General features: G+C 45.4%; 1 protein-coding gene across 1 annotated transcript in view; it reads right to left on the bottom strand.

The window, feature by feature from the left end:
- LOC119978724 overlaps positions 1–18,554 on the bottom strand; it is a 139,992-nt gene that overhangs the window by 35,405 nt on the left and 86,033 nt on the right. Inside the window, exons 21-22 of the mRNA XM_038820558.1 lie at positions 17,512–17,677; positions 2,080–2,292 (exon numbers count right to left, since the gene is read on the bottom strand). Coding sequence (XP_038676486.1) covers positions 2,080–2,292; positions 17,512–17,677 — 379 coding nt within the window. The remainder of the gene's footprint in view (positions 1–2,079; positions 2,293–17,511; positions 17,678–18,554) is intronic.

Raw genomic sequence — 18,554 nt, 5'->3', positions numbered from 1 at the left:
ATCATTCACTGAGTGGGCAACAGCGCTACAGGTCCCTCCACCAGGTTATTCTCTCCTGCATCATGCACGTACTCTGAATCGAAAGAGTGCCCTTTACTCGCCACGCTCATCATTTGATACCTTTTAAACATTCCACACTGGAGGAGTGCTACGTGATGGAGACATTCGGAAATTGGGTCCAGACCCCAATGCCCTACCCAGGCAAGGTAGGGGAGAAAGAATGCTGTCCTGACCAGTTACAGAGTAGAAGGCTTTGGCAATCGAGTGAGAGAGGTCATGAAAGTTGCCACCGAGGCATGCTGTGGAAAAGGGGGTGGAATACTCCGACCCCAATCGCCCGGGGCCGGCATCAATCCCGCCCCCGCTGTGGCCCGAATTCTCCGCCACCTGGGAATCGGCGGGGGCGGGAATTGCGCCGCTCCGGTCAGCAGGCCCCCGCGGCGATTCTCAGGCCCGCGATGGGCTGAAGTCCCGCCGCTGACAGGCCGTTCCCGCCGGCGCGAATCAAAGCACGTCTGGTGCCTGCGGGATTGGCGACGCGGGCAGGCGCTGGGGTCCTGGGGGGGACGCGGGGCGATCTGGCCCCGGGGGGTGCCCCCACGGTGGCCTGGCCCACGATCGGGGCCCATCGATTGGCGGGCGGGCCTGCACCGTGGGGGCACACTTTTTCTTCCACCCCGCCATGGCCTTCACCATTGCTGGTGCGGAAGAGAACCGCCTCCACTGCGCATGCGCCGGTTTGACATCAGCAACCGCTGACGCACCGGTGCATGCGCGGACTTCAGCCGGCCGGCGAAGGCCTTTCGGCCCCGCCTGGCGGGGCGACAAAGGCCGTTTGCGCCGGCCGGCAGAGCGGGAGCCTCTCCGGTGCGGGCCTAGCCCCTAAAGGTGCGGAGAATTCCGCACCTTTGGGGAGGCCCGACACTGGAGTGGTTCACGCCACTCCGTCCCACCGGGACCCCCTGCCCCACCGGGTCAGGGAGAATCTCGGCCAGGGTTCTGATATCTCCAACAGAAGAAAGATTGCTTCCTAAATGTAAATATTGCCTTTGTCTGCCTGCGAAAGTGTCATGAGAGCCACATGTTCTGTTATAGTGCTGTTTAATGGTGTGTGTCAAGGTTAAGAAATGACATGGAATTTGTTATTGTTAGGGTCGAAGTTTAAAAATTGTTTTCTTTAGTTTTAATAGGTTGTTTAGAAATAACCATGTTCTATTCCATATATTATCACTCCTGGAGCAAATCGATCTTCCCATACTGTCTTAAAATCTTAAAAAGTTACAGCTCTGATGCAGTCTCTCATACCACAGTTGAGGGCTGACTAGGTAGCCTCCGTAACAGGAGAAATCCTAATTCTTCCATTATATCACTTTTTCACCTGCACAGCACCCGGAAAATGGGCAGAAAGGGCCAAACATCAAGTCCTCAGGCAGGAGTTATCTTACGTGCAAAGTCCTACTTTGTGACCACCAGCAAAAGTCCCCTTTAATTTTAGATTTCCATGCAGGACAGGTACATGGAATACAAGAGAAATTAAAACAGACTAGATGTTGGGATAGAAGAAAGCTGACTTCAAGCCTTCTGAACAAATTATTTGCTCCAAGTTAGTCCACAAAACTTTCAAACTCAGAGAATGCACATCTACAATCTTAAAATATGTGCTACTGTTTAAAGAAAGAATTGCTTATAGAATTGTTTATAGATTATGCTTATTGCTTATAGACTATGTGATTACATTAAAAATATACCTATTTATAACTGCTGCCTGCACTCCATCCTAATATGGAAACAAATGGTGCAATTTTAACTTTTGCTGATAATGTAAAACAGGTAATAATGATTAGCCACCCATAAAAACCCTACCTAATTTTCTTTTTCACTAAAGTTGATGCAAAGGAAGATTAGGCAAGATAGTGTTTTCACACCATCAATCCAAGTTAAAAGGATACACAAGGAGTTATATCAAAGTGCATTAACTATATAGTAGACTGTGTACAATAAATAGTTGTGTTATCTTCATTAAACATATTCAACTCTGTATCAAGTAATACATTAGTTTCCAATTTATTCAGCCCTTACCTGGAAACCATCTTTGAGTAACTTGGCTACAATTGCTTTTGCCTGGCCGAGATTCCACCCTTTGACTTCACCCAGGCTTGGCAGAGCTTCCCGTAGAATGTTCCCATCAATACTGCTAATCTGTGACAATGAGAGTCCGACAGCTGTTTGTCCCAAACTATTCAGAAGGTTGACTGAGAAGTTGCCAAATTTGCTCACTAAGACTATTGAGAGCTGCAAGAAAAAAGGATAACATTAATACATGTAACCTTAAAAAATATGTTTTCGAATGAGCTGGCAGTACTTATTTATATTTGTGAATCTTCCATGACACTGCTCTTGATAAATCAGAAAGTATAATGTTTCAGAAGGATGTGAAAATATTACAATGTAAAGTATAATGTTTGCAACTTTGAGGTTCGAATTGTTCAGATAAGTTATAGTTCAAATTACAAATCAGACTACTGTCCTGGTTTCATTGGCTGATCAACTATTACTTTTGAATCAGTGTGAAAAAGATATTTTTGTTGAAAAAAATTGATCGATCAGGTCATTTGAATTAAGCAACTATAAATTAAGAAAAATGAAAGGTTAGCTCAGTTTACTTGATGACTAGAGCATGTGGTGTGGAATGATGCCAACGGCTCAGGTTCAATCCCATATCAGCTATGGTAGTTCATGAAGATCTGTCTCTCTGCCTCATTCTATGCTTAATATAGAGTGGTGCTCCTCAAGTAATTTGTCTCTCATTCTAACAAAGAGAGATATGGGATTGGATTCTGTTCTTGCTGACACCAACGGAGGATCTATAGTGTTTCAGGACGGAAAAATCAGCACCACACCTCCACCGATTCCGCTACCAGTGAAGGGTTAGCACCAGCGCTGCATGAAACACCCGCAGAACGCGCGAGAATTGCCGTGTCCGTGCTGGACTTGCACAGGGCTGACAAGCTGCAGCCGCGCGTACGCCTACATCCCCCACACACACGCACCAATCGGTCCGGAAAAGAGGGCGCTGGCTGTGCTGGACAGAGTACCCAACCACCCCAACCCCAGAGCCCACCTCCTGGCAACCCCCCACCACTCCCCCCCAGCCATGGCAGAAGCCCCCTGGCCAGCGGCATGGCTCTCGGCGGAGTACGCCGGTGCTGGACTTTGTCTGCATGCCCACTCTCTCTCCTCGCAGCTGCCACACCAGGCTCACGACCGCTGAGACCACACATGGCCCACGCTGTCGGGAACTCAGCCCATTGGAGGAGAGCATCGCATGTGGGCCCGATAATGACATTCAAATTGGGTTGCAACTGCGTGCGGTGCGCGTCTCGATGATGCCAATTTGGAGGAGGCGGAGCATCGCGACCCAGCGTCAAACGGCACCTGCCTCGATTTCAGCGTCGGGAGCCATTCTCCGCCAAATTGCCATATCCGATTTTGGTGTCGGGCAACGGAGAATCCCACCCATGGACCCTGATGGACAATGGCAAATCACCTAATTACCAAATTAAGAGGAGCAAGTTTCAGTCTTAGAGAGACGTTATTGAAAAAAGAATCGATCTTCAGTTTCGGAAGTGGGGACTCCAAATCAGCAGCTAATTTTGCATTAAGTTAATGAAAGAGAAAATCAAGCGGAGTGTAAAGTGAGTTACCAATATATTATTGGACATTTTACAGAAAAGCCGAAGAGCGTTTTCACCTCCACAACTTTTAGGATTATTTTGCAAAGAGGCATATGCTTATATTTATCTAACAAATTAACACACTCTTTTTATAGATTCATTTCCGGTGTCCCCTTCATTCTCCCTGGAGATAGTTTTAGAGCTCCATTGTACATTGGCTATTAGAAATGAAATGTGATTTTTCTTTTTACATGTCAAGGATTGGTAACTATAATAAAGGCTGGGAAATTTGTAGGCCCTGCTCAGGCTCCAACACCCTGTAAAAACGGGGTGGGATTTTCTAACTCCGCCCGCCACCGGAATCATTCGGTCCTGACAAAGGTCAATGGACTTCAGACTGGGCCATCACATCCCCATGACAGGGCTGGAATATCTTAGCCACAGTTTTCATCATACAACTGGGGAATTAGGAACATGCCAAGAAAATTCCTGATTATTGTTTCTGAATATACAATCATATAGTTATTTCCAAAAGCTGTTACTTCACCAATGACCTAATAGATGGCCACTTGGTCAAATTAATGGGTTGGTGGTCATCATGCCATCCTTCAGTGTCAGTGCAATCAATTCTTTTAAAGAAACTTTGAGGGGGGACCATGTGATGTGGACACAGGAATGGCAGCTTTGCCACAAACTCTGTTGTCACTCTTTTATTCATTTCCGGTGTCAACTCCATTCTCCCTGGAGATAGTTTTAGAGCTCCATTGTACATTGGCTATTAGAAATGAAATGTGATTTTTCTTTTTACATGTCAAGGATTGGTAACTATAATAAAGGCTGGGAAATTTGTAGGCCCTGCTCAGGCTCTAACACCCTGTAAAAACGGGGTGGGATTTTCTGACTCCGCCTCTTTTAACCTGTTTGCAAGGCATATACTTGCCTAATCTGTGAGTTAATACTAGTAGTATGTCTCCAGAGGATTTTTGGATAACTGTTGGAATTCAAAGAAATCCGGTGTTAAAAGGGAGTAGTCGGACGTAACAAGGGTGGAGTCACCTTTTCAATATGGTGACTTGATCCTCAAGGGGTCTCTTGACCCCGGCACTTTCCAAGATGTTGAAAATTATGACTGAGAACATTATCAGAGTAATAGATGAAGACTTAATGTCCGGGTCAAGGGTGTGCCAGGAGTGGGGGTGGTAGTGGGGGGCCTTTGGCCGGAATTGAACCAGGGACTCTGGAGCTGAGGTAGCAGGGCTAACCACTGGACAATTGTGCCACCCACTTGGTGAAGTCCAGACACAGCTCAAGGCAGCTGGAATGAATTAGGCCCTGCATTATCCTGCGACCCTGAGAGTGATACCAGACAACTCCTTTAGTCTTCCAACATTCCAGCTAGTGCCTTAGCCTCCATTAAGTCCAGAGAGGGTGAGGCCTTGAACTGAGAGTATGTGGCTTGCTCGTTGAAATTCAAAATTCTCTCGTCATATTGTTTTGTCTGATTTTATGTTGTCATATTCCCTGTGTATTGAGAGGTGTTAACATTTGAGCACTGTCATGAAAGTCTCATTATTATCCTTAAGAACCTCAGGGATCGATTTCCGGTGGCGGCCATGGAGGAGTAAGTCACACATTTGGTGGCTGCCGCTCTGGTCGGACCTTACCCCTGAACTTTTTTCCGGTTTTAAATGGCTAATTCGAAAGCTGAGTCAATTGGGCACTATTTCCACACATATCAGTGCATGAAGAAAAGGACCAGAAGTGCGCAAAAGGGCAGAAACAAGAAGTGAGCCACGAGCTGTGTTGAAGCTGCAGCGGGAGACAGTATGGCCGAGGACCCCTGGGATGGCAGCGCAGCTACCAAAGGACATGGTGATGGAGGCCATCCAGGATGGTTTTGCCAGGCAGAAGCGGGAATGGTTGGACCCGATCAAAGAATCAATTGATCGGCTAGAGAGCAGACTGGATGCCCAGGACTGGGCAATTCAGAAGTGGAGAAGGTGCTGCTTGAACAAGAGGAGCATCAAACAGCAGTGGAGCTGGAGGTGGGGATGCTTCGGTCCCGCTGGCAGAACCTAAGAATTATCGGCCTCCCGGAGGGAGCTGAGGGAGCAGATGCTGGGGCATACATGGCGGGTATGTTTGAAAAGCTGCTGGGGGAGGGGGCATTCCCCCGACCGGTTGAGGTGGTCAGGGCGTACCGGGCACTTGCTCAGAAGCCGCTGGCAGGGGACCCTGAGAGCAATGGTGGTGAGATTCCACAGGTTCCTGGACAAGGAATGCATTCTTCGGTGGGCCAAGCGCACGCGGAGTTGCAAGTGGGATAACAGCATCCTGCACTGTAAATTCTATGATATCCTGCGGGTGTACCAGGACCTGAGCGTGGAGGTGGCGAGGAAGAGGGCAGGCTTTAACCAAGTCAAGGCTATTTTCTTTAAGAAGGTGAAGTTCGGTCCGCTGTATCCGATGCGTCTTTGGGCCACGCATGAGGACCAACATCACTATTTTGAGTCGCCCGATGAGGCACTGGACTTTGCGAAAAGAAAAACGTCTGGTGGGAGTTTGAGAACTTTCGGAGTTAGTGACAAAATGTTGGCCTATATTGGGCCCTTTTTGTTCTGTTCCTCTGTGGGGTTTTTTTTGTTTTTCTTTTCTCCCCCTTAGTTTTTGGTGGGTTTTGTTTTTCTGTTGTTAAATTGGCTATGCTTTCTTGAATTGTTTTGTGTCTGTTTTTTTTTGGAGCTCTGCTTCGAGGAAAGAAAGGGGGGAGGGGAGAAAAGTCAATTTTTCATTTTTTGGTTCTTTTTCTCGGTAGATGTTGGCAGTGTCCCTTTTGTGTTTTATCTTGTGTGTTTTTATTGATGTGCACATTTGTGGGATGGAGACATGCCTGTCTGAGTTTCGGTGGGTGGTGCTTTTGTTTTTGTGTTTTCTAGCTGCTGGGTGTTTGTTTGGAGATTGTTGGATGAAGGAATTTGTTTACATGAGCGGAGAGGGGAGCAGGGAACAATAATGGGTGTGGGCCACCGTGGGGCGGGCCAGAGGAGGCGTGGCACATGGGCTGGAGGTGGGCCCAAGAAAGGGGATGGCTGACCGACGGGTGGGGGGGGAGGGGGGGCTTTGCCCCCCAACTAGGCTGGCCACCTGGAATGTCCAGGGGTAAATGGGCCGGGAAAGAGGGCACGTGTTTTTGCGCACCTGAGGGGACTGAAGGCAGACGTGGTGATGTTGCAGGAGACATATCTTAAAGTAGTGGATCAGTTCAGGTTGAGGAAAGGCTGGATTAGTCAGGTCTTCCACTCGGAGCTGGATTCAAAGACAAGAGGGGTTGCGATTCTGATTAACAAGCGGGTGACATTTGAGGTGGGGAGGATAGTCTCGGATGTGGGAGGTCGATATATCATAGTTAGTGGCAAGTTGCAGGGAATGAAGATAGTGCTGGTCAACGTATACACGCCAAATTGGGATGATGGGGATTTTATAAAGAGGCTGCTCGGGAAGATTCCGGACCTGCATTCGCACAGACTGATTATGGGCGGGGAAATTAATATGGCTATTGATCCAGGTCTGGACCGGTCATGCTCGAGAAAGGGCAAGGTGCCAGCAATGGCAAAGGAGTTGAAAGGGTTCATGGAGCAGATGGGGAGGGTGGACCCATGGAGATTTAGGCATCCAAGGGTGAAGGAGTTTTCTTTTTACTCCCACGTACATATGGTGTATTCCTGGATAGATTTCTTTGTTGTTGGTTGGACCCTATTGGCGGGGTTGGTGGACAGGGGGTATTCGGCGATTACGATCTCGGACCATGCTCCGCACTGGGTGGACCTGCAGGTTAGTATGAATAGCAAACAGCGCCCGCAATGGAGGCTGGATATAGGACTATTGGCGGACGAAGCGGTGTGCGAGAGGCTGAGGAAATGCATGCTGAACTATCTGCAGGTAAACGCTATGGGGGAGGTCTTAGCAGCGGTGGTCTGGGAAGCGCTGAAGGCAGTGGTGAGAGGAGAGTTGATCTCGATCTGGGCTCACAGGGACAGGACGGATAGGGCAGAAACGGACCGACTGGTAAAAGAGATTCTACGAGTGGATAGGAGGTATGCGAAGGCTCCAGAGACAGGGCTTTTAAGGGAACGCCAGAAGCTACAGGCGGAATTTGGTTTGTTAACCACAGGGAGGGCAGTGGAACAGCTCAGAAAGGTGGTGGGGGGCAATTTATGAGCAAGGGGAGAAGGCCAGCGGGATGCTGGCACAGCAGCTCAGAAAGAGGGAGGCAGCTAGAGAAATAGGGAACGTTATTGACAGGGATGGGAACTTAGTTGGGGACTCGGCGGGGGTGAACAAGACCTTTCGGGATTTTTATAGCAGGCTGTACAGGTCGGAACCCCCTGCGGGGCCAGAGGGGATGAGACACTTTTTGGAGGTGCATGGGGAGCTGGTAGAAGGGCTGTGGGCCCCAATCGGGCTGGAGGAGATAGTGGAGGGTCTGAAGGCCATGCAGTTGGGTAAGGCCCGGGACTGGACAGGTACCCAGCCGAGTTCTACAAAACGTTCTCTGGAATATTGGGGCCAGTGCTGATGAAGGTCTTTAACGAGGCTAAGGAAAGTGGGGCTCTGCCCCAGACGATGTCACAGGCCTTGATCTCGCTCATTCTGAGAAGGGACAAGGACCTGGAGCTTTGTGGGTCTTACAGGCCAATTTCCTTCCTGAACATAGATGCCAAACTTCTGGCCAAAATTCTGTTCTCCAGGATTGAGGACTGTGTACCGGGCATTATAGTGGAGGATCAAACTGGGTTAGTCTATGGCAGGCAGCTAGTGGCCAATGTAAGAAGGCTGCTAAATGTGATCATGATGCCCCGGGAAGGTAGAGAAGTTGAGGTGGTGATCGCGATGGACCCGGAAAAAGCCTTTGACCAGGTTGAGTGAGATTACTTATTGGAGTTGCTGGAGCGGTTCGGGTTTGGAAGGGGCTTTGTTGACTGGGATAGGTTGCTGTACCGGGCTCCGGTGGCTAGTTTGTGGACAAACAAGACGACTTCGGACTATTTCAGGCTGCACTGGGGGACGAGACAGGGATGCCCCCTCTCCCCCTTGCTGTTTGCACATGACGATAGAGCCGCTGGCAATTGCTCCGAGGGTCTCAAGGAGTTGGAAGGGGTTGGTCCAGGGGGGTATGGAGCACAGAGTCTCGCTGTATGCGGATGATTTACTGCTCTATGTCTCAGACCCAATGGAGGGGATGGAAGAAATTATGGGAATTTTAGGGGAATTTGGCAAGTTTTCGGGGTTTAATCTCAATATGGGGAAGAGCGAGATGTTTGCGGTCCAGGCAAGAGGTCAGGAGAGGCGACTGGGGGAACTGCCGTTCAGAGTGGTAGGGGACAGTTTCATGTACCTGGGTATACAAGTGGCGAGGGATTGGGACAGGCTACATAAATTGAACTTGGCCCGGTTGGTGGAGCAGATGAAGGAGGATTTCCGGAGATGGGATGCGCTCCCGTTGTCTCTGACGGGTAGAGTGCAGTCGGTAAAAATGACGGTGGTCCCGAGATTCCTATTCGTCTTCCAATGCCTCCCCATTTTCATCCCGCCGTCCTTTTATTAGCGGATCAATAAGATTATTGTGGGCTTTGTGTGGGGGGTCAAGTCCCCACGAGTGAAGAGGGCAATGCTCGAGCGGTGTCGAGGGGATGGAGGGCTGGTCATGCCGAATTTCAGCAACTAATACTGGGCGGCTAACATAGCCATGGTAAGGAGGTGGCTGCTGGGGGGTGAGCCGGCGTGGGTGCGCATGGAGGCGGCTTCTTGTAAGGGCACAAGTTTGGGGGCATTGGTAACGGCGCCTCTGCCATACCCGCCGGCGTGGTACACCACCAGTCCAGTGGTGGTGGTGGCCCTGAGAGTCTGGGGGCAATGGAGGAGACATGTGGGAGCAGAGGGGGCGTCGGTGTGTTCCCTAATCTGCGATAACCATGAGTTTGCCCCATGGAGGATGGACGGGAGGTTCCGAATTTGGCGGAGAGCGGGGATTGAGCAGATGGAAGACTTGTTCATAGAAGAACGCTTCCTGAGTATGAGGGTGCTGGAGGAGAAGTTTGCATTGGTGGGGGAAAATGAATTCTGATATTTATAGGTACGGAACTTTCTGCGGAAGCAGGTACCAACCTTCCCACTCCTGCCGCTAAGGGGGATTCAGGATAGGGTGGTCTCTAGAAGATGGATAGGAGAGGGGAGTGTCTCGGACATATATAAGGGGCTTATGGGTTCGGAGGAGACGCAGACCGAGGAGCTGAAGCAAAAGTGGGAGGAGGAGCTGGGGGGAGAGTTAGAGGAGGGCCTCTGGGCAGACGCGTTAGGAAGGGTCAACGCGACCGCGACATGTGCCAGGCTCAGCCTGATCCAAATTAAGGTCATTCACTGGGCTCACATGACAGTGGCCTGGATGAGCAGTTTCATTGGGGTGGAGGTTAGGTGTGCGAAGTGTGCGGGGGGACCAGCGAACCATGTCCACATGTTTTGGGCATGTCCAAGACTGAGGGGCTTTTGGCAGGGGTTTGCCAACGCTATGTCACTGGTATTAAACACGAGGGTGGCAATGAGTCCAGAGGTGGTGATTTTTGGGATGTCGCAGGATCCGGGAATCAAGGAGGAGAAAGAGGCGGACGTTCTGGCCTTTGCTTCCCTGGTAACCCAAAGGCGCATATTACTAGCTTGGAGGGACTCAAAGCCCCCGAAATCGGAGACCTGGCTTTCAGACATGGCTGGCTTCCTATGCCTGGAGAAAATTAAGTTCACCATGAAAGGGTCTCTGTTGGGGCTCGCCCGGAGGTGGCAACCAGTCGTCGACTTCCTGGCAGAGAACTAATCGTCAGCAGAAGCGGGAGGAAGGTGGTTAGATTAGTGTAGGTTAGGGGGGTAAGCAATGGTGAGACCTGTGGGAGAGCGAGGTGGAATTTGCACTATGTTTATATTTTCCTTGCGATGTACGTTGTTGATTTTGTTGCTGTTACAATGCCAAAGAAATACCTCAATAAAATGTTTATTAAAGAAAAGAACCTCAGGGACTTTTATTCATCGTAGCTGTACCGTGTGCTAATTATCCATCGTCTTTTCTTTTTATCCGTATCTGTATTTATGACAGAACAGATTGATGCCATTGCCGGATGGGGTCAAAATGCAGGAGGGGCATTTGGCTCCCATTCCCTTGTTCGCGTTTTACTTCTCCTCTCTGTTGGGAGTATGCTTCTTGATAGTAATGACCTATGTTGGAGAAAGTCCCCTTAGTACTAATGTGGTTGTAATTCTTTTGCATTTTGTTGTTTTGGGATTTGTATAATGTTACAGACAGGTGTATTGATACAGCCAGGACTTTTATATGAGAAAAGAACATTATAGGGGCATTATGGTGACTCTGGTGTAACTGGAGATGAGGGAGGTGTGTTTTGGCACACAACTGAATATGGTGTGAAAATCCTATCCTATTTTTTTTCTGGTGGTCTGTGCAATGGCTGTAACCAACTTTAAACTATGTGTGCAGGGATTTCATCACCTCTCAAAAGAAAAAAGATCCTGTCTTTGCTTAAGAAAGCGAAAGCAGATATAGTTTTGTTACAGGAGACTAATTGGCGAGTCAGGCCGAGGAGAACAACGGGAGAGATCCAAATGCCTTTCCGGAGTACCGGACACAGAAGAACAGAAGCCAGGTAAGCGATCTGCAAATCTGTGACCGTGTGTAGAAATTGGGTGACTCCTTAAGCTCTCTTTATGAACCAAATGTGTCCAGAGTGAACCAAGGCTAAAAGCTCTGTTTTAGAGTTGAAATGGCAGCCGAGAATCTGCCAGCAACCTCTTGGGGTGGTCAAGATCCACCAGAGATTTCCATAGAAGATATTTGGCTTGGCAAACAATTTTGTAGACCAGCAAATTCAATTAATCAATATCAGTACAGAAATTGAACAAAGTTTTTTAAAGCACAATGCTTCAAAGGGGCAATGGTCCACTGATGATTTGAGAAAAGTTTGGGAAAAAATTACGAGTATGTCATTGGAAAATGCAAAGCATAAAATGAGCATAGCAGCATTATTCAAAATTGGGAGGTAAAAAGTAGTCCTGTAGAACTCTTGACCTGGGGGGAACATCTTTTCAATGGGTCCCCGACACCCATACAACAAAAACCCATCCCTGGCACAGCAAGCTCGACTACAGAAGCCCGCCTCCACCAGCCAGTGAGGTAGCAGGGTCTCAAAAGGAGGAAAAACAGAAACAGCCACAAGCAGTCTGGTGGCAGCCTCACCCCATTTAAAAACTAAAATAATTAGATCAAAACAATTAAAAAGGAAAAAAGGGAACCTTAGATTCCAAATTGATAACTGAGCCGGCAACTTCAGAATCTTTGGACTCATCGGAGTCTGATGATGATTCTGAAGCAGAATTCAGCAGAAAATGGTTGACAGACACTAAAAATCCACACTTAAACACAAAAGGTATTCTGCTAGCTCCCATAAAGTCAGAGCGATATAAAACTGGAATATGGAGCAGCACAGCACAGTGGTTAGCACTGTGGCTTCACAGCTCCAGGGTCCCAGGTTCGATTCCCGGTTGGGTCACTGTCTGTGCGGAGTCTGCACGTTCGCCTCATGGGTTTCCTCCGGGTGCTCCGATTTCCTCCCACAAGTCCTGAAAGACGTGCTGTTAGGGAATTTGGACATTCTGAATTCTCCCTCTATGTACCCGAATAAGCACTGGAATGTGGCGACTCGGGGCTTCTCACAGTAACTTCATTGCAATGTAAGCCTACTTGTGACAATAAAGATTATTATAATAGAAGCAATTGCTGGGGAAGGGGCTAGGAGGGTCACTCAAGCCCAATATAATCAACATATAGTCCATAAAACTGCTGAATCAACCGGTGGTCCAAAGAATTGCCTAATCCAAAGAGAGGAATAGCAACATGGGAGGGGCTTGAGAGACTGAAACAGGTTTACAATCTCCACCCACTAGATGGAGTTCAAGTTTTGACCATAATAACCCTTAAACGAGTGGGTGACCAACTTTTTAGAGAAGCAAAAGACCATTCAGGGAGGGGGGGCAGCAAATAGAGGATAACTGGCTTGTAATTAAACAATGGTTATTGAGATATAATCCGCCAAGAACTAATTGGACTAAAATTACTGTTTGTCTGCAAAAGAAACCGGAAGATGCGTAAGATTATGGATCAAGATTTATGAAAGTGTGGGCGGAGCACTCAGAAACGAAGTTGCCAGGGCAACTGGACTTGTGGAATGACAGCACACTTGAACCATTAAAGTCTGCATTCCTTGCTGGTTTAAAAATAGATGTGTCCGATGGTGTTTCCTGGTTGGGATCAAGGGGAAAAACATACACAGCATTAGTAACTCGATGTGCTCAAATTGATGGAGATTTAGATTCTAAAATCCCTGGTTTTCGAACAGAGGCGCAACCTAAAGGAGTAACAGTTCAATCAGTAAAAAATGACATGTACAATTCAAATGCTTCTCGAGAATCAAAAATTGCCAGAGGAAAATGTTATTTTTGTGGAAAGGCTGGAGAGTGGACTATCTCATGCCAAGCTAGATTACAAGAACGGCAAGGACAGTATATACCTTTAAATTCTGCCCCCATTCCCAATTCCACGCCGACATATTATCCACAATTTCCACCATCCCAGTCTAATTCTGCCTCAGCTGACTGGGAGGAATTTAAGAGATTATCACCACTGTTGAAGTTCAAAAATATATAGGAAAATAAATTGGAGCACAGTTTGTATTTCAGCAGGTAATTAATTGATTTTTAAATTCCCCAGAAACTTGGATTTTAAATTATTCAATATATGGTTTAAATGTTGATTTATAGGAACTCAATGACGGCAGTTAAAAGTAGGAATGATTGACTATTTGAATTTTACGAGCAAATGAAAACGTAGATGTTATAGTCATGTTATCGTTAAGATTTATATGTACATGTGTGAATGATGTTCATTTGTGTCTTTTCAAGTGTTGGATTGATCTTGAATCAAAACTTCTTGTCAGGTTCAAAATATAATTATTATTCCTAACACGACTGACACAAGAAGAAAGATAGGAAAATTCTGACATGGAATGTAAAGTCTTGATTGTTAAAATAAACAGGTCCCTTAGAGGTGGGAATGAAATGACGTCCCGTTGAAAACTTTTACTCCGCCCGTTTTTCAAACGAGCAGAGAATTCACAGAGATGAGGAGGAATTTCTTCAGCCAGAGGGTGGTGACTCTGTGGAACTCTTTGCCGCAGAAGGCTGTGGAGACCAATTCACTGAGTGTCTTTATGACAGAGATAGATAGATTCTTGATTAATAAGGGGATCGAGGTTATGGGGAGAAGGCAGGTAAATGGGGATGAGAAAACATCAGCCATGATTGAATGGTGGAGCAGACTCAATGGCCCTCATGGCCTAATTCTGCTCCTATGTCTTATGGTCTAACCCTTATCTGCTAACAGCTGAATATGTATTTACATTTTTACAGGAATTGGGAATTGCAAATTTTAAGTTTGAATTGTCAGATATGTTCCGATTAATTAACCATTTTGCCCCAAGCAGGATGGGTTTTTGTGTTTTACTTTACAGGTAATTGCAAGTGGAACTTGATTTGCAGTTAGCTGGTGTCTATGGGCATAAGGGGAAAGCCTTTTGAAGAAGAAGAGATTCTATAATTTAAGACAAAGAAGAGATGAACTGGACATTGATTTTAAAAAATCTGAAAGCCAATAACACTTGTTTGAATTTGGGACAATTCTGGGATGTTGACAGAAAATGTAATTTAGCAAGCTACGTCAAAAAAAAAGATGTAATTCAAGGCAAATAACAAGCAATCAAAATATTACTGCCTAGAATCAATTGGAAATGTTTGATTTCTATTTTAAATAAAGATATTTTATTGGACTGCAAGATTCCTCCAGGGCTCTTGGTTGGGATAGGATTAAGTAATTGAGGGTCGATAATTGAAACAGGAAATTAAAACAGGAAATGGGAATTGGAATATTCAATGGAATATTTCAATCTGGCATTCATATAAAGGGGACAGTTAGAGGAGGCTAGTAAATTGATAAACTTTCTCTTGGTAATGCTTGTGTCCTTGTCTATGCATTTATTTAAGAGAACAAGGTTCGATACTCTGGCCACCACCCAAGGCATTGAGACCATACATGGAGAGAGGAGCAACAACTTTGAGATCTTTTGATAAGATCACAAAAGGTTCAAGAATGTGTGGTATGACATTAGGGACACTGTGTGAGTGTGCAGATGAATTACATGGGAAGTGACTAATTGGCAGGCTTGCCATTATGCACTTAAGAGCAGGCCCCATGCTTGCACACTGCTTGTCAACAACATGGCCAGAAATGGTCATTGGGCCGAGTGAAACAACATAATTGAGTGATCAAGGCACTGACACATATTCCATAGAGAAACTGACTTTAAAATAATTGGGATAGAATCAAACACACTGATACATGTTGAAATGAGCACAATTGAAGTGACAAGTAAATTATTTGGATAAGAACAAGTAAGGGCCTGGTAGCAAGTAAACCTGGTGAGGAATACCCACAAGATGGAACCAGACAATTTAGAGAGCTGGAGAATATTTTAAGTCCATGCATGATGTTATTTTGAATGATATTTGAGTGAGATGATTTGCAAATGCAGAATGTCAGAGAGAAAAGGATATCAATCCAATTATTATGGGGGAAAAAAAACTGGAATGAGAAAAAAAACAAAGAAGTATCCTCTTTCTCCATCATTTTCTGATTGATCCAGGGTAATAATTGGAGGCGCTAGTTCTTAAGAACCGTGGTTCTGAATTTATCGTCTCTTGCTGGTTCTTACATTTACAGAAAGATTTTTTTCTGTACTGTACCATCTGGGCTTTGAAAATGTTGCGTTACTTGTAAAATGTGATAAAACTCTAATAAAAATATATATTTTAAAAACTGCAGAAATATGAAATGAAATGAAATGAAAATGAAAATCGCTTATTGTCACGAGTAGGCTTCAATGAAGTTACTATGAAAAGCCCCTAGTCGCCTGTCCGGGGAGGCTGGTACGGGAATTGAACCGTGCTGCTGGCCTGCTTGGTCTGCTTTAAAAGCCAGCAATTTAGCCCAGTGAGCTAAACCAGCCCCTCTGAAACTGAAGATGATGAGGCTGGTAAGCAATAACAAATGGAAATCTGGTCAGTTTCTTAACACACATCCCAACCTGAAAAACAAGTCAAAGCTGATCAACAGCTTTGAAAAATGCTACCAAAGCACCCAAATGCTGACAACTCAAAAAACAGCCTTGAATAAGTTTAAAGCACGCTAACAAGTTGGTCACAGGGTGGAGAAGTACAATGTCAATATTTGCATATATCACCAAATTGGGGGTATGGGTAACACTGAGGAAAGACGGTTAGAAAATGCCATTAGCAAACTGATGCACCATCGATTGCACGCGAGGCGAGTGATTTACCAATGTCAGGCTTTAATTAACTAGAACACAGCCTGGCGATCGTCTACAGTGGAAAGGGACGATCGTCAGGCTTCTGAGCATTTATACCTCGTTGATAGAGGCGTGGTTAACTCAGCCTCTCGGCCAATCGGTCGAGAGGCACATGACCGACCAGGGCCAATGGTAAGCCGACGTTCTGGCCCAATGGCAGACGAGTATGCAGATCATATCATCACACAAACTTGCTAAGAGTATATGGACTTTAATATTAACATGAGTTGGCACATTTTGTTGGAAAGAATAAGGAGGTCACGTACTTCTTGGAAAATCAGTGTAAATGGGGAAGATGTCAAAAGAATCTGCGTTTTCCATATAAATCACCAGAAATAACAGTGCAGGTTATTAAGGCCATCCAAAAATCATACAAGCACTGGGGAATTCTTTTAGAGCAATAGAATTGAGAAATGAAAATGAAAATCGCTTATTGTCACGAGTAGGCTTTAATGAAGTTACTGTGAAAAGCCCCTAGTCGCCACATTCCGGCGCCTGTCTGGGGAGGCTGGTATGGGAACAGAAGCAGAGTTCTGTTAAACTTTTATGGAACTGGATTAGACCACACTTGTTCTGGTGTCCAAATTCAATTCTAATCAGGATCATTTCTGAAGTGCAAAAATAATTCACAAGGATGATGTCAACACAGCGGTTACACCTATCAGGAAATACTGACCAGACCAAAATTCTTTTTCGAGAGAAGAGGAGGCTGAGGACTGCCCTGATAGAGGTTTTAAGATTATGAAAAGGTTTGATGGGAGCTGCAGAGAAAATATTTCAACTTGAAAGGGATACCAAAACCATGTGCTAAGATACTCGCAAATAATTCCAACAGGGAGTTTAGGGGAAACCTTTGGACCCAAAAAAGCTGTAACTGCAATTTATTCAGGTGAGCTCTATCTGTAAGTAAACTCAATCAGATGTGTTTCGTCTATCCTGGCTCAAATTGAGCAGTCAACATCAATCTCAGGATTAAATATGAATAACTGAATATACAATGTTAACTACTTGATGTGAACCACCTCAGTCTGCATTAAGTTATGGAAGTCATTGGTGTTAATAACTTTGAAAATACTAGAGACTACAACAAAATAATCAAAATGTCTGAAAGCTAAAATAATGACAATAAAACATTTTCACTCAAGATTTTAGTGCAGCCCTATTTCAAGCTTAGTAAAAATGGATTTCCAATTTTAAAATGAAGTTCCTTAATCTTGAATGATAACAGTCTATTCTTCTATATTAATATAAGTAAGACAGACTCATTCAAAATGTATTTGTTGCAAAGATTCTTTTCTATTTACCTTACGGCTGTCATCACTCAGAAATGATGCACTACTCGTGTCGTTGAATGGAGAGATACGCCAACAGACTTCATTTATCTTTTCAATTACAGCCAGAGTTTCTTGCTCATCAAAGGACTTAAATGCATCAGTGCCATGAATAAAGCAAACAAGAGAATTTGGCAAACTGCAAAAGAGTCAGTTATTGATCAAGTTAGTTTGTCTTTAAGAACACTGATACACCACATTCCTACCAATTGTGTAAAAGATGTACAACAACTATAATCAAGTTATTAGAAGTAAATATGTGTTAAGATAGAGGTGAATTGATGTAGACATTATTTATTATTATGATGCCCCACTGACACAGATGAAACTCTTTGATGGACGAAAAGGTCAATACTCACATTATACAATGCCACCTGCAACTATTTAAATAAATCCTGGAGGTGAACAATGAAACATTCCTGTGAAATAGTGTTCCCAGAGTCTGTGAATTTGTATGCATCATCTTATTGACAGCATGGTGCTGCCACATAAAAACGTAAGAAACAGAAACAGGAGCAGGAGTGAACCACATGACCCATTGAGCCTGATGTGGCATTCAATATGATCATGGCTGATCTTGGATTTCAACTCCACCCTCCTGCTGCTCCCCCCAATTCCCTGAGAGACCAAAGATGTGTCTATCCCAGCCTTAAATGCATTCAATGGTTGAACAGCCATGGCCCTCTGGATAGAAAGTTCCAAAACTTCACAACACTTTAAATGAAGTGATTTCTCTACATCTCAGTTCAAAACGATTGGCCCCGTATGCTGAGACTGTGCCTTTGTGTTATAGATTCCCCTACCAAAGGAAACAGTCTCTCAGTGTCCACCCTGTTTTATCTCTCTCCATTTGTGAAAAGCGGTGTATCATTTGCCAACTTCCAATCTAATGGGACCATTCACGATTCTGAGGAATTTTGGAAAATCATAGCTTAGTACATCCATTATCTCTGCAGCTATCTTTTTTTATAACCCTAGCGTGCAGGTCATCTGGTTTTGGGGATTTTCAGATTTTA

The sequence above is a fragment of the Scyliorhinus canicula genome, chromosome 15 (genome assembly GCF_902713615.1).
Source record: "Scyliorhinus canicula chromosome 15, sScyCan1.1, whole genome shotgun sequence".
Taxonomy (NCBI): domain Eukaryota; kingdom Metazoa; phylum Chordata; class Chondrichthyes; order Carcharhiniformes; family Scyliorhinidae; genus Scyliorhinus; species Scyliorhinus canicula.
The sequence above is the reverse complement of the archived record's forward strand: the minus strand, read 5'-3'. Positions and strand labels throughout refer to the sequence as shown.